General features: G+C 37.3%; 1 protein-coding gene across 2 annotated transcripts in view; it reads left to right on the forward strand.

Annotated features, from left to right (window-relative positions):
* The first annotated feature begins 87 nt into the window (after window positions 1-87).
* Window positions 88-20,950, forward strand: part of pusl1.L (pseudouridine synthase like 1 L homeolog) — a 40,787-nt gene continuing 19,924 nt past the window's right edge. The window contains exons 1-3 of one of the 2 annotated variants that reach the window (XM_018224467.2): window positions 88-233; window positions 3,045-3,235; window positions 5,046-5,103. In XM_018224467.2, the coding sequence (XP_018079956.1) occupies window positions 3,045-3,235; window positions 5,046-5,103 (249 nt within the window). In that variant the 5' untranslated portion in view covers window positions 88-233. 2 annotated transcript variants of the gene reach the window in all.

Here is a 20,950-nt window from a genome sequence, read left to right on the forward strand (position 1 = left end):
GAGGAATTTGATTTGTTTAAACCCTGGTTTAATTCATTAATTGCGTTCTAGTGTCACGCATTGTAGGGCCGCCTCTTATCATCCTGCTGAAGGTTGTGCTTTAGAGTCAGGCGGATCTCATGCTGTGCAGGGACATTGGCTTTATCCCTGCGTTCCTTACTTGATTGAAAAATAATGCATTCCAGCAAAGCCCGATACTTAGTCTTCTTTCAGTATTATGGAACAAAGTATAGGTAGGTCGGTGAGCCACTTTTTCCATTAGCAGATGCATTTTAGTTATACTGTTACCTTGACAAAATGACAGGCGAGCCAAACCATCAGCTAAAGAACAGGGAGAATATCATTTGTATTTAACCCGTATGAATGACTAGGGTAACTATAACCTGGGCACCTAGTAACAAGCTCAGGGTATGCGGCTAATGCTGCTGTTAAAGGAACAGAAACATCAAAAAATTAAATTGTTTTAAAGTAAATGAAGTGTTGCCCTGCACTGGTAAAACTGCTGTGCTTGCTTCAGAAACACTACTTTTGTTTATATAAATAAGCTGATGTGTAGCAATGGGGGAAGCCAATCGAAGGAGAAAAGGCTCAGGTTACACAACAGATAAGCTCTGTAGAACATAATGGTGTTATCTGTTATCCATATTTTCAATTTCTGCCATTGTTACACAGCAGCTTGTTTATATGAACTATAATAGTGTTTCAGAAGCAAACAGTTTTACTAGCGCAAGGCAACAGTATATGGTATTTTATGACTAAAACACTTTTTGGTGTTACTGTTCCTTTAATGCTGACTCACAGTAGGGTGTATTTTCCATAGTGAGCTGTATGCTGCATTTCCATACTCTGGGTATGGTGGACACGACAGTATGAGGTAGGAAATCCATAACTCCCAAAAGGACAATAAAGAGCACATGGCATATAAGTCTCAAACAGCTCAGTGTGGAAATAAAAACTGTGTAATGTATAAAGGCTGGAGTGACTGGATGTCTCACATAATAGCCAGAACACTACTTCCTGATTTTCAGCTCTCTAACTCCGAGTTAGTCAGCGACTTGAAGGGGGGGGGGCCACATGGTACATATCTGTTCAGTGAGTTTGCAATTGATCCTCAACATTCAGCTCAGATTCAAAAGCAACAGATATGACCCATGTGGCCTCCCCTCAAGTCTCTGATTGGTTACTGCCTGGTAACCAGTCAGCAGGGCCGGAACTAGGGGTAGGCAGAGTAGGCAAGTGCCTAGGGCGCAAAGCTGGGGGGGCGCCAGGCACGTACCTGCTCTGTCGCCTACCCCGTGTCCGGTCCCGTCTCTCAGACTGCCGAATGTAAATGCACCTCTGCGCATGTGCGAACACCATTTTGCGCATGCGCGCTGTAGTGTAGTTTCGCGCACACTGAGCCGGCGCCGTGCCCGCCAGGTTGCCTAGGGCGCCTGGCGGGGTTGGCCCGGCTCTGCCAGTCAGTGTAAACCAAGAGAGCTGAAAAGCAGGAAGTAGTGGCTATTATGTTAGACATCCAGTCACTCCAGCCTTTATACATTACATTTTTGCCTAACTAACTATATTAGAAACATTATTTATTTAGCACAGCCTATCTATTTACCCAGTTTTATTTTTACACTGAACAATTCCTTTAATAAATACTTTTGCATAGAATTTTTGAAAAAAAACCAAACATTTATAAGACACTGGGTTATTAGACACCAGGGCTGATTTACAAATATAGATGCTACATTGCTCAAGTGTAGCTGCTTATAGGCACCAATCTACATTTATTTTTTTAACAGCTGTGTTCATAACTCAAAGGGGTTGCTAACCTTTCAGTTAACTTTTAGAATATTGCAAAAAGCCCTATTTTAGAAACCTTTTCATTGTTTGTCTTCTGCTTCTTTTCAGCTATCAAATGGGGAGTCACTGACTCCTTCAGCCAAAAAAAGATTATTGGACAGACTACAATGTTATTGTTACTTTTGTTTTCCTTATTTTTCTATTCAGGCCCCCTCCTATTCATCTTCCAGTCTCTCGTGCAACCTGCTGCCTGGTTGTTAGGGTGCTAGGGAACCCTAGCAACCAGTGAATTGCTAAATTCCATGCTGGAGGACTGCTAACAAAAAAAGGTAAATAATTCTAAAATGACAAAAAATAAATTAAAACCAATTGCAAATAGTCTTAGAATATGAAAGTCTACATCATAATAAAAGTTAATTTAAAGGTGAACACCCCATTATGAGGTACATTCTTGTCTTTTGTAACTTTTCTGGCACCACCTTCAACTGGGCCAGAATTAGGGCCTTGGCTGAAGTTTCAATTAGCTGATATTGGCACTGCAATATCACAAAGTAACACGACAGCATATGGCCATGATGAAAAGCAACATCAAAAATACTTTGAATGATGAACTGGAAGCAAAGTTAGTTCAAACTGGTAAACTGATTTTCCTACCACTGTCCTTTTCAATGGTAGCTTACTGCATCAGCTTCAGAGTTTGTCACTTCCTGGGCAACTGCCACTTTGCCCGGTGGTCATTTCTTCCTTTAAAGGGGTTGTTCACCTTTGAGTTAATGTTTAGTATGATGTAGAGAGTGAAATTCAGAGACAATTTGCAATTGTTTTTCATTTTTATTTATTTGTAGTTTTTGAGTTATTTAGCTTTTTATTCAACAGCTCTCCAGTTTGCAATTTCAGCAATCTGGATGCTAGCGTCCACATTACCCAAGCAACCATGCCTTGATTTGAATAGAAAAGGAATAGGAGAGGCCTGGATAGAAAGATGAGTAATAAAAAGTAGCAATAACAATACATTTGTAGCCTTACAGAGCATTTGTTTTTAGATGGAGTCAGTGACCCCCTTTTGAAAGCTGGAAAGAGTCAGAAGAAGAAGGCAAATAATTAAAAACATATAAATAATGAAGACCATTTGAAAAGTTGATTAGAATTGGCCATTCTATAACATACAAAAAATTAAGTTAAAGGTGACCCCTTTAAGTCAGAACTGGAGCTCCTAGCAATAACTACTGCCCAAAGTCCTTCTGTCTTTTCCCAAGATGGTGGTTAGGGATCCATATAGATTCTGGTCTGTCATCTCTCCTGCTTGGCTTCAAGTCCAGGATTCTTGGTCTACCCTATATCCTAGTTGTCCCCTGTGGCTGCCAAGATCCCTTAGCAGGCCATCTAGTCTCTCAGCCAATTGGGTCATTTGCTGGAGGGTGATGCTTACTGCGATGGTCACAGCCAGGTAAGTGAGTGAGTAACAAATGTGACCCTACATTTCTGAAAACTTTCTCAAACCTGAAATGAGTAAACTCTGTAATTCACCACTAAACTTTTTCTTTGAATCATATTTTTTTGTAGTATATAGCTACTGTATATTCAACACACACCCAGCAATTAGGTCTTATGCAGAAACGTTGTTCTTACAGTAAAAATGTTTCATTCTTTTTCCGTTAATTAAACACCACGGATAGAAAATGAATTCATTTTAATCCAGGTCCCTCCACACTGGTCTTTGTTGATTGCAGATGGAACATTTAAAATGTGATTCTCTAAACCCTGTCCTTTGAAGCAACACTGATAGGGAGGTGCTACTTCTAAACACATAATGCACCCTTGTATTGATTAAAAGCCTGAGAATAAATTGCTCCCAACTCTAGAGTGTTTTTTTGATGTCCAAGGGAGTAAGGTAAATAAAGAAAGCAAAAATTGAAAGCTTGAGGGCCTTGGCTCACTCATAATCTAAGTTATTTGTTGGCAATAAAGAGAATCCTTAAAGAAGAAGGAAAGTCATTTACCAAATGTTAGGCACCCCCAAGTGAATGTATTTACTTACCTGAAACCCTGGGCTGTTGCTCCTATCAGCAGAAAACTGCACCGGCCCTGGGTTATTCCAGCGACCAAAACAGAATGCTTCTTCTTTTCTTCTCATGGCTGTGCATGCGCATTAAAGCGAAAAACCGAACGTTAACTAAAAAGTTGGCTTTTTCATTCTACTGCGAATGCGTTTCCCCCGGTAAATTTGAAGAAAGAAGAAGCCGGAAGAGAAGCATTCTGTTTTGGTCGCTGGAATAGCGAGCACCATGGATTTTTGCTGATAGGAGCACTGGCCCGGGCTTTCAGGTAAGTAAATACATTTACTTGGGGGTGCTTAACATTTGGTAACCCCAAGTGTAAATTACTTTCCTTCTCCTTTAAAGTATTGAACAATCATAGCTACTAGTCTCTCAGAGTAAGACAACCAGTTCTAGCTTTGCACAATACAGCAGCCAGCATCAGAGTAGGAGCCGACCCATCATCTTTAAAATACATTTGTTTTTGGTTGATGCCACAGGGAGACTTCAACCCACAATTTTGTAGCCGTAATGTTCTAATAATGTGGGAGTTTAATCACTGATGAGTATTTTAGTGCTCAGATTGCTTTCATTTTTTTCAAAGATGATACTGTATTACCAAAATATTAACAGTGATAGAATATACTATATCTGTTTTTTTTATATGTAATCTATATATTCATCCATTTATTGTACAGGGCGGTGAAATATGTTGTTTCTTTGTCAAGGCATAAATAATCTTTATGCCATTAATTTAATCATAAGATTTTAGGACTGTAATATATTAGTATTTTCTGAGGGTCTGATCTTAATCTCAGAAACATAAATGGGTAGTTTACCTTTAAATTAACTTAGTATGATGTAGACAGTGATATTCTAAGAAAGTTAGTTTTTTTTATGCCTTTTAAATTATTTAGCTTTTTGTTAAGCAGCTCTTCATTTTGGAGTTTCAGCAGTTCTCTGGTTTCAGGGTCCAGTTTACTCCTGATTGATTTACGGTGCACATTCAGGGGCAGACTGTTGATAGGACCAGATCAATATCTGATTTGGATAGTTAGCAATCAGAACAGGTGGAAAATCTTGTAAACCAAGACTCTCTGTGTCTTCTAAATAAAATGTGTTCATATCATTAAAAATAGTTTAGAATTATAAAAAAAAAACAAATTTACATGGTGTCAGCTGCAGCAGTTCAATGTGACTTCTTTATGTATCTAATTTCAGTGGCGTTATGGAGACACCTATTACTCAGTCTGTCCTAGGAGTACAAAACTATTTGGAGGTGAGAATCATCACAGGTATTTGGAGTTTTGCTCTTGTTTTTTTGCTTGGTTATTTTAAATAACTGAATTGTAGAATTATGCAATGTGTAACAATAATCAAATAAAACATGCCTTAAAAGCTGGAAAGCTGGAATTACAGTCCAGGCTAGCCCGCCTTCTCCAAGCCAAAATGCAACTAGTCTGCATTAAACCTCCTTAATTCAGGGGCCATGTACTGCTACTATACTATATGGGGCTTCCCTAAATCCAGTCGTACGGTATTTACATTGCCAGTGCAGCTTCCAGAAGCTCTGCCTCTATATTTGCACTTGGGGTGAAGTCTTATATGTTACTGGTGCCATTATCCCTGATATTTTTAAAGGCAAATAATGAGTCTTTATAGAGATATCATTTTACTGTATCTCTAGAAGGACCATAGTAAGCACAGACATTCTTTTGATTTTAATTTTTGTACAATAGTAATCCTGAATAAATATACTGTTGTATTATAATTTTATAATACACAAAGGCCATGAATATCCTGTAAATTATATCCTTATAAACGGTGAGTTCTGATGTCATCAGTTATAAACGGTGGGTTCTGATGTCATTTCTGTCACATGACTCACTGAAACTTGTGTATTATAATAAATAAAGTACCCCCTCTTGCAAAATATTAGGATATTAGAAGTCACCTCTGAGTTCCATCACCTGTATAAAAACACTCGGCCTTCGGCCTCGTGTTTTTATATGGTCATGAAACTCCTCGGTAACTTATAATATCCTTATATTTTACAAGAGGGGGTACTTTATTCACTATATATGTATACGATATAGGTATATACTCTATATCCGGAAACCCATTGTCCAGAAAGCTCTGAATTACAGGAAGGTCATCTCCCATGGATTCCATTTTAATCAAATAAAATATATTTCCTTTTTGTTTGGAATAACATAACAGTACCTTGTACTTGATCCCAACTATTGTATAATTGATACTTATTGGAGGCTAAACAAGCCTATTGGATTTATGTAATGTTCTATTAATTTTTTTCAAAGGTCGAAATTCGAGTTCATGTGAGTTTTTAAAAACTCCCACAAGTTCAAAATTTGACCAATCTAAATTTATTTTAAAAATCTAATTTTTCAAACTCGGGTGAATTAAATCGACCCGAACAGTCGAATCGAATTCTCCAAAAAAAAAACTTGAATGTCAGGAAGGCTGCAAACAACTTCAAGTTGATCCCTGGACGTCTCCCATTGACTTAAATAGCAAACCGGCAAGTTTTAGGTGGTGAATAGTCGAATTTGAGTTCTTAAAGGGCCAGAGTATGATAAATCTCGAAATTTGAATATTTTGAAAAACTCTAATCGATTTTGAATAACTCCCTAGTCGAAGGGACCCTTGTTAAATCTGCCCCTGGTTAAGTATGGTGCCAGTGGAAAGACCCCCTTATCCAAAAAAATCACAAGTTCCAAGCATTCTGGATAACAGGTCCCAGAGTTTATTATTTTTTGTTACATTATATGCAGTGTCGAACTGGCCAGACCCCCTCTCCCGGTGCTCTTTTTTAAAAAAAAATAATTGTATTTTCGGCGACGCGACCGAGGGGGCACCGTTTGCGTATGTGTGCCGAGTGGTGCCTTCATGCACCGTCACAGGAGGGGGATGGGGGGGCCCTGGTTAGCATTGCCGGTGGGCCCCAGGCCAACCCTTATTGCAGCCATTATTTTTTATACATTGTGTATACTTGGGGGCAAAAAAAAGAGTGGAAAAATTCCCATTGCTTTTATTCTCCTAACTTGCATATTTGCAAATATCAAGTATGAGAGATTTATGGAAAATTGTAGTAGATTGTGTTTCTGTGTTGCCATTAACAAAATCTCTGAGGATGCCAAGTTAATGACCGTTTAATTAAAGAATGAAAATGTATTGCTATGTCAGGCAGCTCTGTGCAATGTTTCTCCCGCCGGTGCCTACTGCCTTTATCACCTGCAGGTAATTAACAGGATCCCGTCTCCAGATCCGCTCCGACATGAGAACTCTGCACGGAGAAACAGAGAGCGGCTGGAGCATAGGTTCAGGTAGTTCTTTAACGGCTTATCCCATGTATTTAATCAGGGTTGTCTCCATCACATTTGCATTGCTACTACCAGACTTCTTATGTGTATAAACATTTGTGTAACATTGTGAAAAGGGAAATAAAATACAACAAAAGAAAAGTGCACTTCTCTCTTATTGAAAAGCAAGAAAACACAATAGATATATATAACTTTATATAGTGACACTTTTTACAGTGTAAGTATACCCACTTCCAGTCTCAATTGGGTGCAACTAAATATAGTCAGAAACAGTGGTACATGTATAGGACCCGTTATCCAGAAAGTTCCGAATTACAGAATGGCCATCTCTATTCCATCAAATCCAAATTTTTGAAAATGATTACCTTTTTCTCTTTTGTAATAAAACAGTACCTTGTACTTGATCTAAACTAAGATACAATTAATATTTATTTGAAGCAAAACAAGCCTATTGGTTTAATTTAATGTTTACATAGTATACTTTAAGGTATGAAGATCCAAATTACAGAAAGATCCATTATCAGGAAAACCCCAGGTCCCAAGCATTCTGGATAGCAAGTGAGTGTACACATCCAAGTGGTGACTCTCCACTGTATCTGTGCTGCAAGGGTGCAGTAAAAAAAAGTCCTCACAAGAGGTATGGTCTCAGTGTGGTTTTCCTCCAAAAAAAGCAACCTATTATGGTGCAGTAATTGGTTTCCTTTTTTTCCGAGGAAAACTACATTGAGACCATACCTGGGCATTTCCAGAAACGGATTTATTGTGTGGTAGACAAGTGTGTAAGCATGGAACTGTATTACTTTTATTACTGCATCATTGATACTGCGGAGAGTCACCACTTGGTTGTGTACATTCACTTGCTATACCACTGCCTGTATTTAGTTGCACCCAATTGAGACTGGAAGTGGGTATATTTACATTGTAAAAAGCGCCACTATTGTGAAAAGGGAGATAAAAGTCACGCTTTAAAGGCATGTTCATCCATTAATGCATGGGTGTAATTAACGCAAAACAGCATGTTGTCTATTACTGTAGTTATTTTATTGTTGTATTTTTTTGTGAGCAAGCATTCCATAAATTAAATACAGACAGTGCAGGGGTCTTTATTTCTTTTCTGTTAAAGAATATTAGCAGCAGCAGGTCAAACTGCATGCACAGCATTGCAGTTTTATCTTGTGGTCAACAAATCACTTTATTGTTTTATTATTAATGTTTATTCATCCTAATCCTCATTTAAAGAGAGAACTAAACCCTAAAAATGAATATGGCTAAAACTACCATATTTTATATTATGAACTTATTGCACTAGCTTAAAGTTTCAGCATCTCAATAGCAGCAATGATCCAGGACTTCAAACTTTTCATAGGGGGTCACCATCTTGGAAAGTGTCTGTGACACAGTTGTTGAGAAGCTAAGCTTAGGGGTCTTATCAAATGATCAAGAAGCAAATGAGATTGGCCTGCAATATAAGCTGATGCTACAAGGCTGATTATTACATTCTTATGTTGCACTGGTTTCTGTGCTACCATGTAATAATTATCTGTTTTAATTACTAATCAGCCTTATATTGTGACATTTATATTCTATGTGTACTGTATATTGTGTGTCGGTCCCTAAGCTCAGTAAGTGACAGCAGCACAGAGCAAATCAGCAGAAAAGAAGATGGGGAGCTATTGGGGCATCTTTGGAGACATAGATCTTCCCTGCTAAAAGGCTGTGATTGCCTTGGACTGGTACAGAAGCTCAAAACATAATTTACAACATTTCTAGCCTACTTATTTAGTTAAGCATTAGTTTTCTTGGGAAAACATGTGTTTTTACAAAATGCATCAGTTAATAGAGCTCCTCCAGAAGAATCCTGCATCAAAATACCTGACACCTGCACTGCTAAAAATGCTTCCATGTCCCACCTAGTGGTAGATATGCGAAAAGGTCTTGGTAAAAATCCAAGTCTGGGTAAATCAAGTTGCTGCTCCTTCAGTTACACTGAGTAGAAGTAACAATAGCCTATCTGAAAACAGTTTCATTGTGAATTGCTGGCTCTTTCTGACCAGGCAAAATGACCTGATATGGCGCCTACACACCAATATTCAAGAATAACATTTTAAATGGTAGAATTACCTGCAGTGTACACAGTGTATTTTAGTAATAAAAACAATACCATAAAAATCATGACAGAATCCCATTAATAAAAAGCCTTAAAAAAAGATTAGGAACATTTCATCAGGCTAATGCCACACGTCATTTTTATATTGTGTTGTTAAAAAAACCCTTGGTACCGTAATACGCCAATAATGTATTCACATTGAAATTCATTGGATCAGCCAAATGCTAATACATGCATTTCCAATGGGCGTAAGCAATGCAGAACAGTGATTGCTTTTCTTTTGTAGGCTGAAAAAGGCCTATGCCATTACGTGAACACCAATAATAACGTAATAACGCAATGCATCACAAGGAACGAAAAAATTACTGATAAACGCAATGGAGTATGGGAAAGGTAAAAGAAAACCTGGCTGAAATATGCTTGAATATTCCAAAAACTCGAAAAATGTTAGTTTTTTTTTTTAACAATATGAATTTGTAGGGGTTACTTATTAAAGTCCGAATGCCAAAAACTCTAGTTTTTTTTTCTATAAAAATCTGAATTTTTAGTGATAAAAATCCTCAAATTTTTTCGTGATTTATCTCCAAAATCCCAGTTTTTGGGCGGAAAATCCGAAAAATTTGTACGAATCGAATTTTCTGAATTTTTTGGGAAAATGTATTGATAAATTACGGGAAATAACGTGTGTGAATTTGGTTGGAGTATATTTCAGAAAATAATGGGATACATTTGGATTTTGATAAATAACCCCCTAAGCATCTACAAAAAAAGTAAAATATGGCCTCCTATAGTAATTTGGCAGCTGATCCTCTCACTATTACTGATGCTTGTGTATGCATATTCCCTATAGCTGAAACCCCAATAAGTATGCTAAGGGCTGCAGTTTAACAGGAGCACCAGTTCAGTGGCAATTGGCCAGCAGGTACTGAGACTGATGTTGAAGACTAAACAGTCGAATGTAAAAATCTTTAGTAGAACAACAGCACTCTAAATGGCTAACAGGGTATTTTCTTGTCCTATATCTTTTGGCTAAGATTTTCACATATGACTGCCCTGAGTTTAGAAGGTGCCATCATTTGATAAGAAAGCTCTTATGCCATCAGAGAGGCATTTTACTTTCTTAAGCCCCTATACTGCTGTCAGTACAAAGTCCATGGCGCGTCTATTGAAGCAGGATCATAATAGGTAGCAGATGAATTTAGCATTTTTAAAAAATGTGTAATCATTTCTGAAGGTAAGAAAGTTGAGATTTCATTTCTTGGGCTCATTCAAGTTTTGGTTAACAAAGAATGTTGTGGGAGGACAGAATAAACAGATCAGTCATCTGTCACCTGCACTGGATTCCATGACTCACTGTGCAGCCCCCTTAGTTCCTGCTTAAAATATCAATTCGAAAATTGGATTTTCCAATTGATATGTGGAAAACTTTTGGGTATTAGTGTTAATAAATAATGTCTAACTATTTCTTGACTAATGGAAGAGGGAGACATCATAATAATCTGTTAATTGGTGGATTTATGACATGACACTCTCCTTTCTTTACCCCTAAACATTAGGCAGTTATCAGTGCATTTAAATCAGTGTACCTATATACCCGAGTATAAGCCGAGTTTTTCAGCATCCAAAATGTGCTGAAAAAGTCTACCTCGGCTTATACTCGGGTCAGCGGTACCCGACCCGAGTAGCTGAGATTGCAGTCACTTTTAATCATTCCTATACCAACAGTACACTTGGGGAGAGACTGCAATATCCCACAATGCCCTCTGTTGGTTATATGAAAGAATAACAGTGCGCCCTCTGTTGGTTATATGAAAGAATAACAGTGACTGCAATATCACACAGCGCCATCTGTTGGTTGTATGAAAGAATAACAGTGCGCCCTCTGTTGGTTATATTACAGAATAACAGTGCGCCCTCTGTTGGTTATATGAAAGATTAACAGTGACTGCAATATCACACAGCACCCTCTGTTGGTTGTATCAAAGAATAACAGTGCGCCCTCTGTTGGTTATATTAAAGAATAACAGTGACTGCAATATCACACAGCACCCTCTGTTGGTTATATGAAAGAATAACAGTGCGCCCTCTGTTGGTTATATGAAAGAATAACAGTGCGCCCTTAGTTGGTTATATGAAAGAATAACAGTGACTGCAATATCACACAGCGCCATCTGTTGGTTATATGAAAGATTAACAGTGACTGCAATATCACACAGCACCCTCTGTTGGTTATATGAAAGAATAACAGTGCGCCCTTAGTTGGTTATATGAAAGAATAACAGTGACTGCAATATCACACAGCACCCTCTGTTGGTTATATGAAAGAATAACAGTGACTGCAATATCACACAGCGCCCTCTGTTGGTTATACGAAAGATTAACAGTGATGGCAATATCAAACAGCACCCTCTGCACATGGTAGTGGGACAGTGGGACAATGCACACAGTAATCCGTTTGGCAATTCTCTGTCACCATCAACTTTGCAAAGAAGTCCGGTTGATCGCTGGGGGGGTCGCTTTGGCAGAATGTGCGCTGCTGGGAGACAGGGCTGTAGTTGTGTCTAGGCTTATACTAGAATCAATAAGTTTTCCCAGTTTTCGTATGTAAAATTAGGTACCTCGGCTTATACTCGGGTCGGCTTATACTCGAGTATATACGGTATATGCAGTGTGATCGAGAAGAAAATCACAAATGCATTTTCTAATTTTGGACTTCAGACAGAAGTCAAGTCAGCAGGGAGTGTTTAGTGTTTAATATACCAGGCAGCATGGTGGCTCATAGTAAGCATTGCTTTACTGCCTTAGGTTCCTAAGGCTACTTCATTATTTAGCAGCAGATAATCAATGTATTCTGCATTGCAATTTATTAAAAATTACTCATCTGGTACTAGAATTAACAGATGTAACCTTACTTTCTGATATTTCTAATATTTTGGTGAATTTCAGCTAAGAGCACAATGAGCATGTGCAATACCACCGGTACTCAAATGATAGGTAACAGATATGGAGAGCTCAAGCCCCCAAAAGACACCTAAGTCGTGGTGTCAGCTGCTGTACTGGAGGGCCCACGCCTGACACCGAGCCATAACCATGTACCAAAAATAATTACCAGCAGCACACTGAGTAAGTTTTAGTTGTGCAAAACCATTTAACCATGGGCTAAATAAACCATTTTGCACAACTACAACTTACTCAATGTGCTGCTGGTAATTATTTTTGGAACTCAAATGATGGCCTAACAGAGTCAGAAGATGGGTGTTGCTGTTCACAACCTTGAAGACATTGACCATTGCTGTTATTGTGGATCATTACTGTTATAGGGTTATCAAGCATCTGGCATGATAAAGTAAGTTCAGTATATATTTAGCCATTGTATTCTTTTTTTATTTTTTAGGTCTTCTTTAAAAGTCACGATGTGAAATTATGAAGGGATTTCTGATTTGTATTAAGCACATATGGATGAACAGATGTTTCACTGCAATAAGAATACCGATAAATATTTTGGCAAGAGAGTGGTGGTACTCTGAATGAGAAAAGTTTCTCTCTTATTGTGGAGCAATTAACAACACTGATTACATTTGGCAATCATCCACCAATCAGCTGCAGCACTTTTTGTCTGACTAAACTAGCATATCCATCAACTGTAGCTGTAATTCTGATTCTTGATAAGAAGTGGTATTTATCATGGCAGTTTTATTGTAAATTGAGCCTTTTGAGCTTGTAGATTATGCCATCTATTTGGATTTGTCTACTTTGTACTTTTTCTCTTTGTTTTAAAAGACTTTATTCAGAAAGAAATCAAGACATTTTTGTTTCTGTGGCTTGAAATAGTCTGACTAGTAGTGGCACAAGACCTTGGAGAACCACTGTGCAAACTAATAATTACATTTTCTTAAACCATCAGAAAAGACAACATTCACTGACATTTTCAGGCCCAGATGCTTCTGTGTCCAAATACCACTGAACATGTCTGGACAGTTCTGCCTATTATGTTTAACTTGCACGTTTTAGACCACTGTATTGGTAACTTCACTGACATGATCCAGATAAATCAAGATGAGAATGCCAGAATTATTACAGAGCTTTATTAAGTAACATGCCTACCAACTGTCACTGTATAGGCAGACAGTTACCAGTCCCAAGGCCCAAAAATATGCTGGTTTTCTGTAGAGTGGACATGAATGGGGTTTGACATGGATGGAGGTAACTGGGATGGCCCTGAGTGAATTGAACTTCTTGAATTCATCCAATTTAAAATTGTGAACGATGGGAGTTTCAACGTTTTTGCTGTCCCAACAACAAAGTTTCCTAGGATGTGCTACGACTAAGTGGACAATGTATTGCAGTATGTGTATATATCACCACAAAACTTTTGACACAATAGTGTGCAAAAACTACAATGACTGCCATTTGTCTCATATAGATTGTTTGCCATCAGCCTTAGACTTCTAGTCTGTTTTAAGGAAGAATATTCCAGTTACAATTCAGCCTTTCATTTGGTGGGATTTGTATAGAAGTGAAACGAGTGTCTGCTCGAGGATCTGTGAGAAGAAGCAAATTCTGTTCCTTATGCCAGCCAGAACTTTCTGCAAAATGATATATGTAATATGTTATTGTAAATGATTCCCACTGGGGATCTTCAGATTTTTTTGTTTGTTTGGTTGACATGGAATTTTCTGGAGATATATGCCAGAATTTCTGCAGATTTCAAGTATTCCTGTAGTCTAAACAAAAGTGAGACTTGAGAAATGTTTGGTGTTTTTATTTATTCAGGATATAGTTTTATTTTATCTTTTAGAAACAAAAGCAGCATCATCATCATCATCATTATTGTTGTTGTTGATGTAATTATTATATGGTCACGTGGAAAGGTACATACACCCTATAGCAAGGCTTTTTTTAAGCCATACACATATAGATAAAGGTTACATAATACATGCAATATCATGCACCTTTTGTAACATTTTGTTGTCAGCAATTTCTACTGCTGAGAGCAGAACGCAAGTTGCGGCAAGTCTCAAAGAACACCAACATTTACCATCAAGCACTCTACCATTAGAAGGAGGCTGCACAAGTTAGAGCTACATGGGAGGTGGGCCAGACGGAAAGTTTTGATGCTCAGAAAGATAATCAAGGCAAGATAAAGGTTTGGCAGCAGCCCCACAAACAGCTATTATGTAGAATATAATGTAAGACTATCTGCAGTGTTGGACTGGGGTGTCTGGTAGCTGCCGCCTGGGGATCATCCACCCCAGTCGGCAGCTGCAGCTCCTCCATATGGTACCGGCCAACCATTGCTCGCAGAAAAGTTAATTTGTTTTTGATACAAACTTTAAGGGGATTATTTATCAAAGATGAGCTCACAACTAGAATGGTATCTTACTTAAGAAAAAATGCAAAATCCTTTGAGTTTTCGAACAAAACCCTACGGAAAAAACTCAAACATCATGGAGGCTATTAATATCTTCAAATGGTTCAAGGGACCTCTGCCATTGACTACTACATGACCTCGACAGGTTTAACATGGTGTATTTTCAAAAGCTATTTCCAGGGTCAGGGTATAAAAAAATCTCAAATAAAATTTAGTTTTCTACCCCGAAAAATTGGTTTTTGACCAAAAAAATTAACCTTGAAAACGCAAATTTTCATGGAAAACACAACTCGATCCTTAATAATTCTGCCCCTTAACCCCTATTCACAAATCTACTTGTCTGTAGATCTTCCGTGTAACTTGTAGGCCAATTCCACTTGTGAGGTGCAGGGTGCACACATATCTGCCTCAATTTGAGTTGTTTTTTTAACTCGAAAATGTGAGTTTTGACCAAAAAAATCACAACTCAAACTTTAATAAATAACCCCCTAAGAATTCTATCTCTGTCTGATGATTCAGCAGTAACCATGCCCTATGTTCAGGGGCCGTCAAAGGCGCCCAATAAAATTTTTCCGTCTGGGCCGATCGAAGAGACGACGGATACCCAAGTCTTTTGCCCATACAGGTCACCTCTTTTCCCACCTTACATGCACCGAATATCGTTTCATACATTAATATCTGTGCGTGTATGTTCACCTTTAAGGATAGTAAAGTCATAGGCATCCAATCACAATGGTTCCATTGAACTTAATTAGTTGTTGGCTGAAACTCTGATACCATGATCCTCATTGAGACAGGTGTTAAAATGATCAGCAAAAATAAAGTGATATTGGAAAGGATGACAGTGCCAAAAGCACATATCATGCATGCATTTGGAAGAGCCATTTTCATTGGAAATAAAATACCTCCATTTATTCGTCCTTTTTTTAAACTTATTAAGGTTCTGTTTAAGGGAAAATAATACTGTTGTTTTAAAGGCTGTACACTTATATCTCTAACAGAATCAGAAAATATGTGCGGTGCTTTCATGTGGAATCTGGGCTACAGCCAGGATCTGCTGAGTTGGCTGCTTTTTACTTAAACCGCATGGAGTAAATGGACTCACACTTATGTCTGCATAAAATATGTTATTGAAGCCTTTAACTTCTCTCTACTTGTATCTTTGGATTGACAAAGCCTTTAGGTTACTGTTTCTAACTGGCAACATTACAGTATATATTAATACTGTATTTGTGCAGTATGACAAGGCAAGATGTTAATGTTGTCTTGAAAGCCAAACAGAGGTGTAAAGGTACAGGTATGGGATCTGTTATCCAGAATGCTCGGGACCTGGGGTTTTCCGGATAACGGATCTTTCCGTAATTTGGGTCTTCATGCCTTAAGTCTACTAGAAAATCATTTAAACATTAAATAAACCCAATAGGCTGGTTTTGCTTCCAATAAGGATAAATTATATCTTAGTTGGGATCAAGTACAAGCTATTGTTTTATTATTACAGAGAAAAAGGAAACCATTTTTAAAAATTTGGATTATTTGGATAAAATGGAGTCTATGGGAGACAGCTATTCCGTAATTCGGAGCTTTCTGGATATCGGGTTTCCGGATAAGGGATCCTATACCTGTAGTAGCTTAGCGCCAAGCAGAATATTTTGTACAGGTATGGGACCTGTTATTCAAAATGCTTGGAACATGGTGTTTTCCAGATAAGGGTTTTTATGTAATTTGGATCTCCATACCTTAAGTCTACTAAAAAATCATTTAAACATTAAATAAAACCAACAGGCTTGTTTTGCCTTCAGTAAGGATTAGTTTGGATCAATACAACAAACTGTTTTATTATTACAGAAAAAAAGGAAATCATTTAAAAAAAAAAAAGTGATTATTTTAATATAGTGGAGTTCATGGGCAAAGACCTTCCCCAAATTCAGAGAATCCTGTATAACAGGTTAACGAATAACGGATCCCATACTAATTCATCCTACTTGCCCCACTTGCTTACAGTTTCATTAAATACAGTGGGGTAGATTTACTAAGGGCCAATTTACTAACAGGTGTAGATGGTCGTCCTTTTGCCAGGCTCATTTTCGGTCAGGCGAATGATCATTACTTTACTTTAAAATTTTCCATTACGTTACCCCTTTCACCCTTAGCCAGTTTAGACAATGCAAACTGAAAAGATAAAGCTACATCCTCCTCAATCTTATGTCAGTAACATCATATCCTGTATGCCGGAAAGTCATAAGAATGTTAAAAAAACGCTCGCGTTTTTTCATATTTTAAACCTGGATTATCTTTAAAGGAACAGTAACACCAAAAAATTTAAAAGTAAAAAAAAAGTGTTTTAAAGTAATCAAAATATCATATACTGTTGCCCTGCACTGGTAAAACTGATGTGTTTGCTTCAGAAACACTACTATAGTTCATATAAACAAGCTGCTGTGTAGCATTGGCAGAAATTGAAAAAAGGCTATATGGTACAGGTTAAAAAGTGCATAACAGATAATACCATTATGTTCTACAGAGCTTATCTGTTATCTGCTGTGTAACCTGATCCTTTTCTCCTTTGAATGGCTGCCCCCATTACTACACAGCCGATTGTTTATATAAACAATTGTAGTGTTTCTGAAGCAAACACAGCAGTGCAGGGCAACACTGCATTATATTTTTATTACTTTAAAACACTTTAATTTTTAAGGGTACTGTTCCTTTTTATAAATGTATTATAAATGTATTTTAAACCATTTTTACCATTTGAGGGGCATGCCACATTTGTTTTAGTGTGGGTTCATGTCTAGTGCTTTAGAGGATCTCCTTTGTCTTTATTTTGCTTCCTTGAACATTCTTAATAACAAGTGGCCACTTCAAGCATTTGCACAAACATCTCGAATAAAGACAGATATACGACCTATATGTTCCCACCCTATTCAAATTGACCTAACCGCAAGGATACTAACGAAGGTTCGCTTGGCAGAAACGAACTTTAGCGCAAAATTAACACTAGCGAAACTTCTCCAATGTTCGGCGGCAGAGAAGAAACTTTGCCCCAGTGTTGGGAGTTGAAATAGAAATGTATTCACAATGCACTAACATTTTAACGGACAAACAAAATCTGCAAAAAGCATGTTAATGATTGTTCTTCAGTTGTAGGATGACTGTATCAGAAACAGCGACCCTTTACTCTAAAACTAGTTCCTTAAATAAGCCCTTTTTTTATGGTTGCTCTCCATCTCTGCTTGCCTGCCAGCTATTTTGCTACCACTTAGGGTATTCTTACAATGTACAATGGTGATATTAATGCTCCTGTTATTATTGACTACTGGCACCTTTGTCTACATAATCACATGTTGTTACTGACACAAGTGCAGTTGCTTGATTGTGGCATCATTTATTGATAGTTTGTGTTACATGCAAAAAACAGAACATGCCCAATATGGTTCATACTTGACTCCCGGGGACACAAGAGCACTAAGGGGGATGAACGAGTGCACCCTTGGTATATATTAAGCAGCACTTGTGCCCCCCAGGCTTGCTACTCTTTGCACTGAAAACCTGAACACAATTTAAAAATGAATTTTTTCCCGGTCATGCTAAAACTGTAACTTGTACTTGATCCCAGCTAAGATATAATTATTCCTTATTGGAGGCAAAATAATCCTATTTGATTTAATTAATATTTAAATTATATTTTACTACACTGAGGGGCAGATTTATTAAGGGTTAAATTGAAAATTCTAATTTTTTTTTTTTTTTTTTTAAATTATTTTCAAAACTCTCAAATTCAAATTGTAAATTATCCAAACTCGATTTGAGTTTTAATTTGAATTTCAAGATTTATCATACTCTGGCCATTTAAGAACTCAAATTTGACTATTTGCCACCTAAAACCTGCCGAGTTCATGCATAAGTCAATGGGAGAGGTCCAGTGACCATTTTTATGCTGTAGCCTTCCTGACATTCAAGTTTTTTTCAGAGAAAAAATCGATTTGAGTTTTCAGGTCGGGACTATTAGTCCGAGTTTTAGATATTACATTTTTTTTAATAACCCCCCATTTCGAGAAAAAAAAACTTGCATGAATTTGAAAATTCTAACTTTAATAAATGTGCCTCTTAAGGTATGGTGATCCAAATTACAGAAGCATTATAGGTAATAGGTCCAGTACCTGTACTACTGTATACCATGGAAATATATATCATCACAGAGAAAGGGTTCCGTCTTTAGTTGGTATTCATCAAAGCCAGGATTCTGTCTGGGATTTCTCCCAATAGTTTTAAAATTTTTAGAGCAGTGATTACTAAACTGCTCCACGTCTGTTACCTGAAATACAGCTGCCACCTTCAGCCTCCATTATAAGTTAAGGATGCTGGGATTTGTAGTCTAGTGATTGCCAAAGGGTAATTTATTGGAAATTCCTATATGTAACTTTAGAGAGTGCTCTTGATAGTCCCAACAGTATTTCCATTATATGCTAATTCTAGTAAGTCAATGGAATGGAAACAATCAATTTTTAGTGGAGGATAAAGAAGCTTTTGCTGAGCAAACATTTATTAAAGGGCTTCTCTGTGCCCTTGGGATCAGTCACTCAGCCATGATGATGGATAGCATTAATATTTTATAAAGGCTTCTAGCTGATAGCAAGCCCAGCATTGGCACGTGAAATTCTGGCAGTGTCAGAGCCATGGAGCCTCATCGTTCAGATCTATGAGCCAAAACCATGTAACATTCTTTCTTGAGTTTATATAAGTAAGTGCGGCCAGAATATTCCGATACAACCCACTTATCTCCATGCTATTCCAGGCTTTCCAGTCTATTGTAGACAATAAATGTTTTCCATCAGTTATATACTCAGATGTTATTGGCAGGATTTAATTTATCCTCTCTTAATGGCCTGATCCCATCTTCGGGTCAGATATTGCACTTGAATAAGCTGATTGCCTTTATTGATTCTGCTTAGTTCTAGGCAGATGGCTAGATATAGTGCTGCAATATAGAACATTGTTGAGTCTTACACGGCTCAATAAACAACTAAAGCATACAATCATTGCATTTGGATCTCTATTCCTTTTGGGGCAAATTTATTAAAGATCGAGTTATGTTTTACATGAAAATTTGATATTTCAGGGGGGTTTTTTGGTCAAAAACTCGAATTTTTCAAGATTTATTATACACCATCCCTGGAAATAGCTCAAAAATACAAAAATACAACATACATCTAAAACCTGTTAAGGTCATGTATGAGTCAATGGCAGAGGTCTCTTGAACCATTTGAAGATAGCCTTCATGATGCTCGAGTTTTTTTCAGAGAGTTTTGCCCGAAAACTCAATTAATTAGAGCAATTTAAGTTTTTTTCCACCGAAAACTCGAAATCAATTGATTTCGAGTTTTCACATTGTTAACCTCAAACTAGCTGATTCGAGTTTTTTCTTAAATAAGAAACCCTTCAAGTTGTGAGTTCATTTGAGGTATAAAACTCTAAAATTCGACCTTTGATAAATAACCCCTTTAGTCCACTAAAAAAAAGCATTAAAACGTTAATTAAACCCTATAGAATTTTTTAGCCTCCAATAATGATGAATTATATCTTAGTTGGGATAAAGTACAAGGTACTATTTTATTATTACAGAGATAAAAGAAATCAATTTTAAAATTATAATTATTTGCTTAAAATGGAGTCTATGGGAGAGGGCCTTCTTGTAATTTGGAGCTTTCTGGATGATGGGTTTCTGGATAACAGATCCTATACCTGTATAAGTCCTTCAACTCAATTGGTTAATTGGCCCTGCAGTGACCAGAGAATGTTTTACACATGAAAATATAAAATCAGACTACCTTATACCAAATACTTTTTTTTCTTTTCAAAGACACAAGGGGTAGATTTAGCAATGTTTGGGGAAAAAATCCACACATTCTGAAAATATTAAACATTCTATCACCAGTGAAAAAAAGTTGTTGAGAAATTTTCTCATATTTATCATTGCTCCCTAGCCTAGAAATTATTAAGTGAATTATAATTATAAGTGAATTATGTCATTCTTAAAGTCAGAAGAAAAAAAAATCACCTTTGTGCTTCTTCAGAGCAATTGTGGGAACAGGAGCATTTTTCTTTCCCAGTTAAACACTTTGTATAATGAACTCTTCCTTACCTGTAAACCTGAGATACCATCAGCAGCTATTGGGCGGAGAAGGGTGCTTAGTTTATACAGAGCTGGTTTTCTGATTCCAGTGGCTGGAAGTCCGAGGTAGTAAGGCTAAGAAACATTGATCCATTAGTATGTTATACAGGTATGGGACCTGTTATCCAGAATGCC

This window comes from Xenopus laevis, chromosome 7L (assembly GCF_017654675.1).
Source record: "Xenopus laevis strain J_2021 chromosome 7L, Xenopus_laevis_v10.1, whole genome shotgun sequence".
NCBI classification, from domain to species: domain Eukaryota; kingdom Metazoa; phylum Chordata; class Amphibia; order Anura; family Pipidae; genus Xenopus; species Xenopus laevis.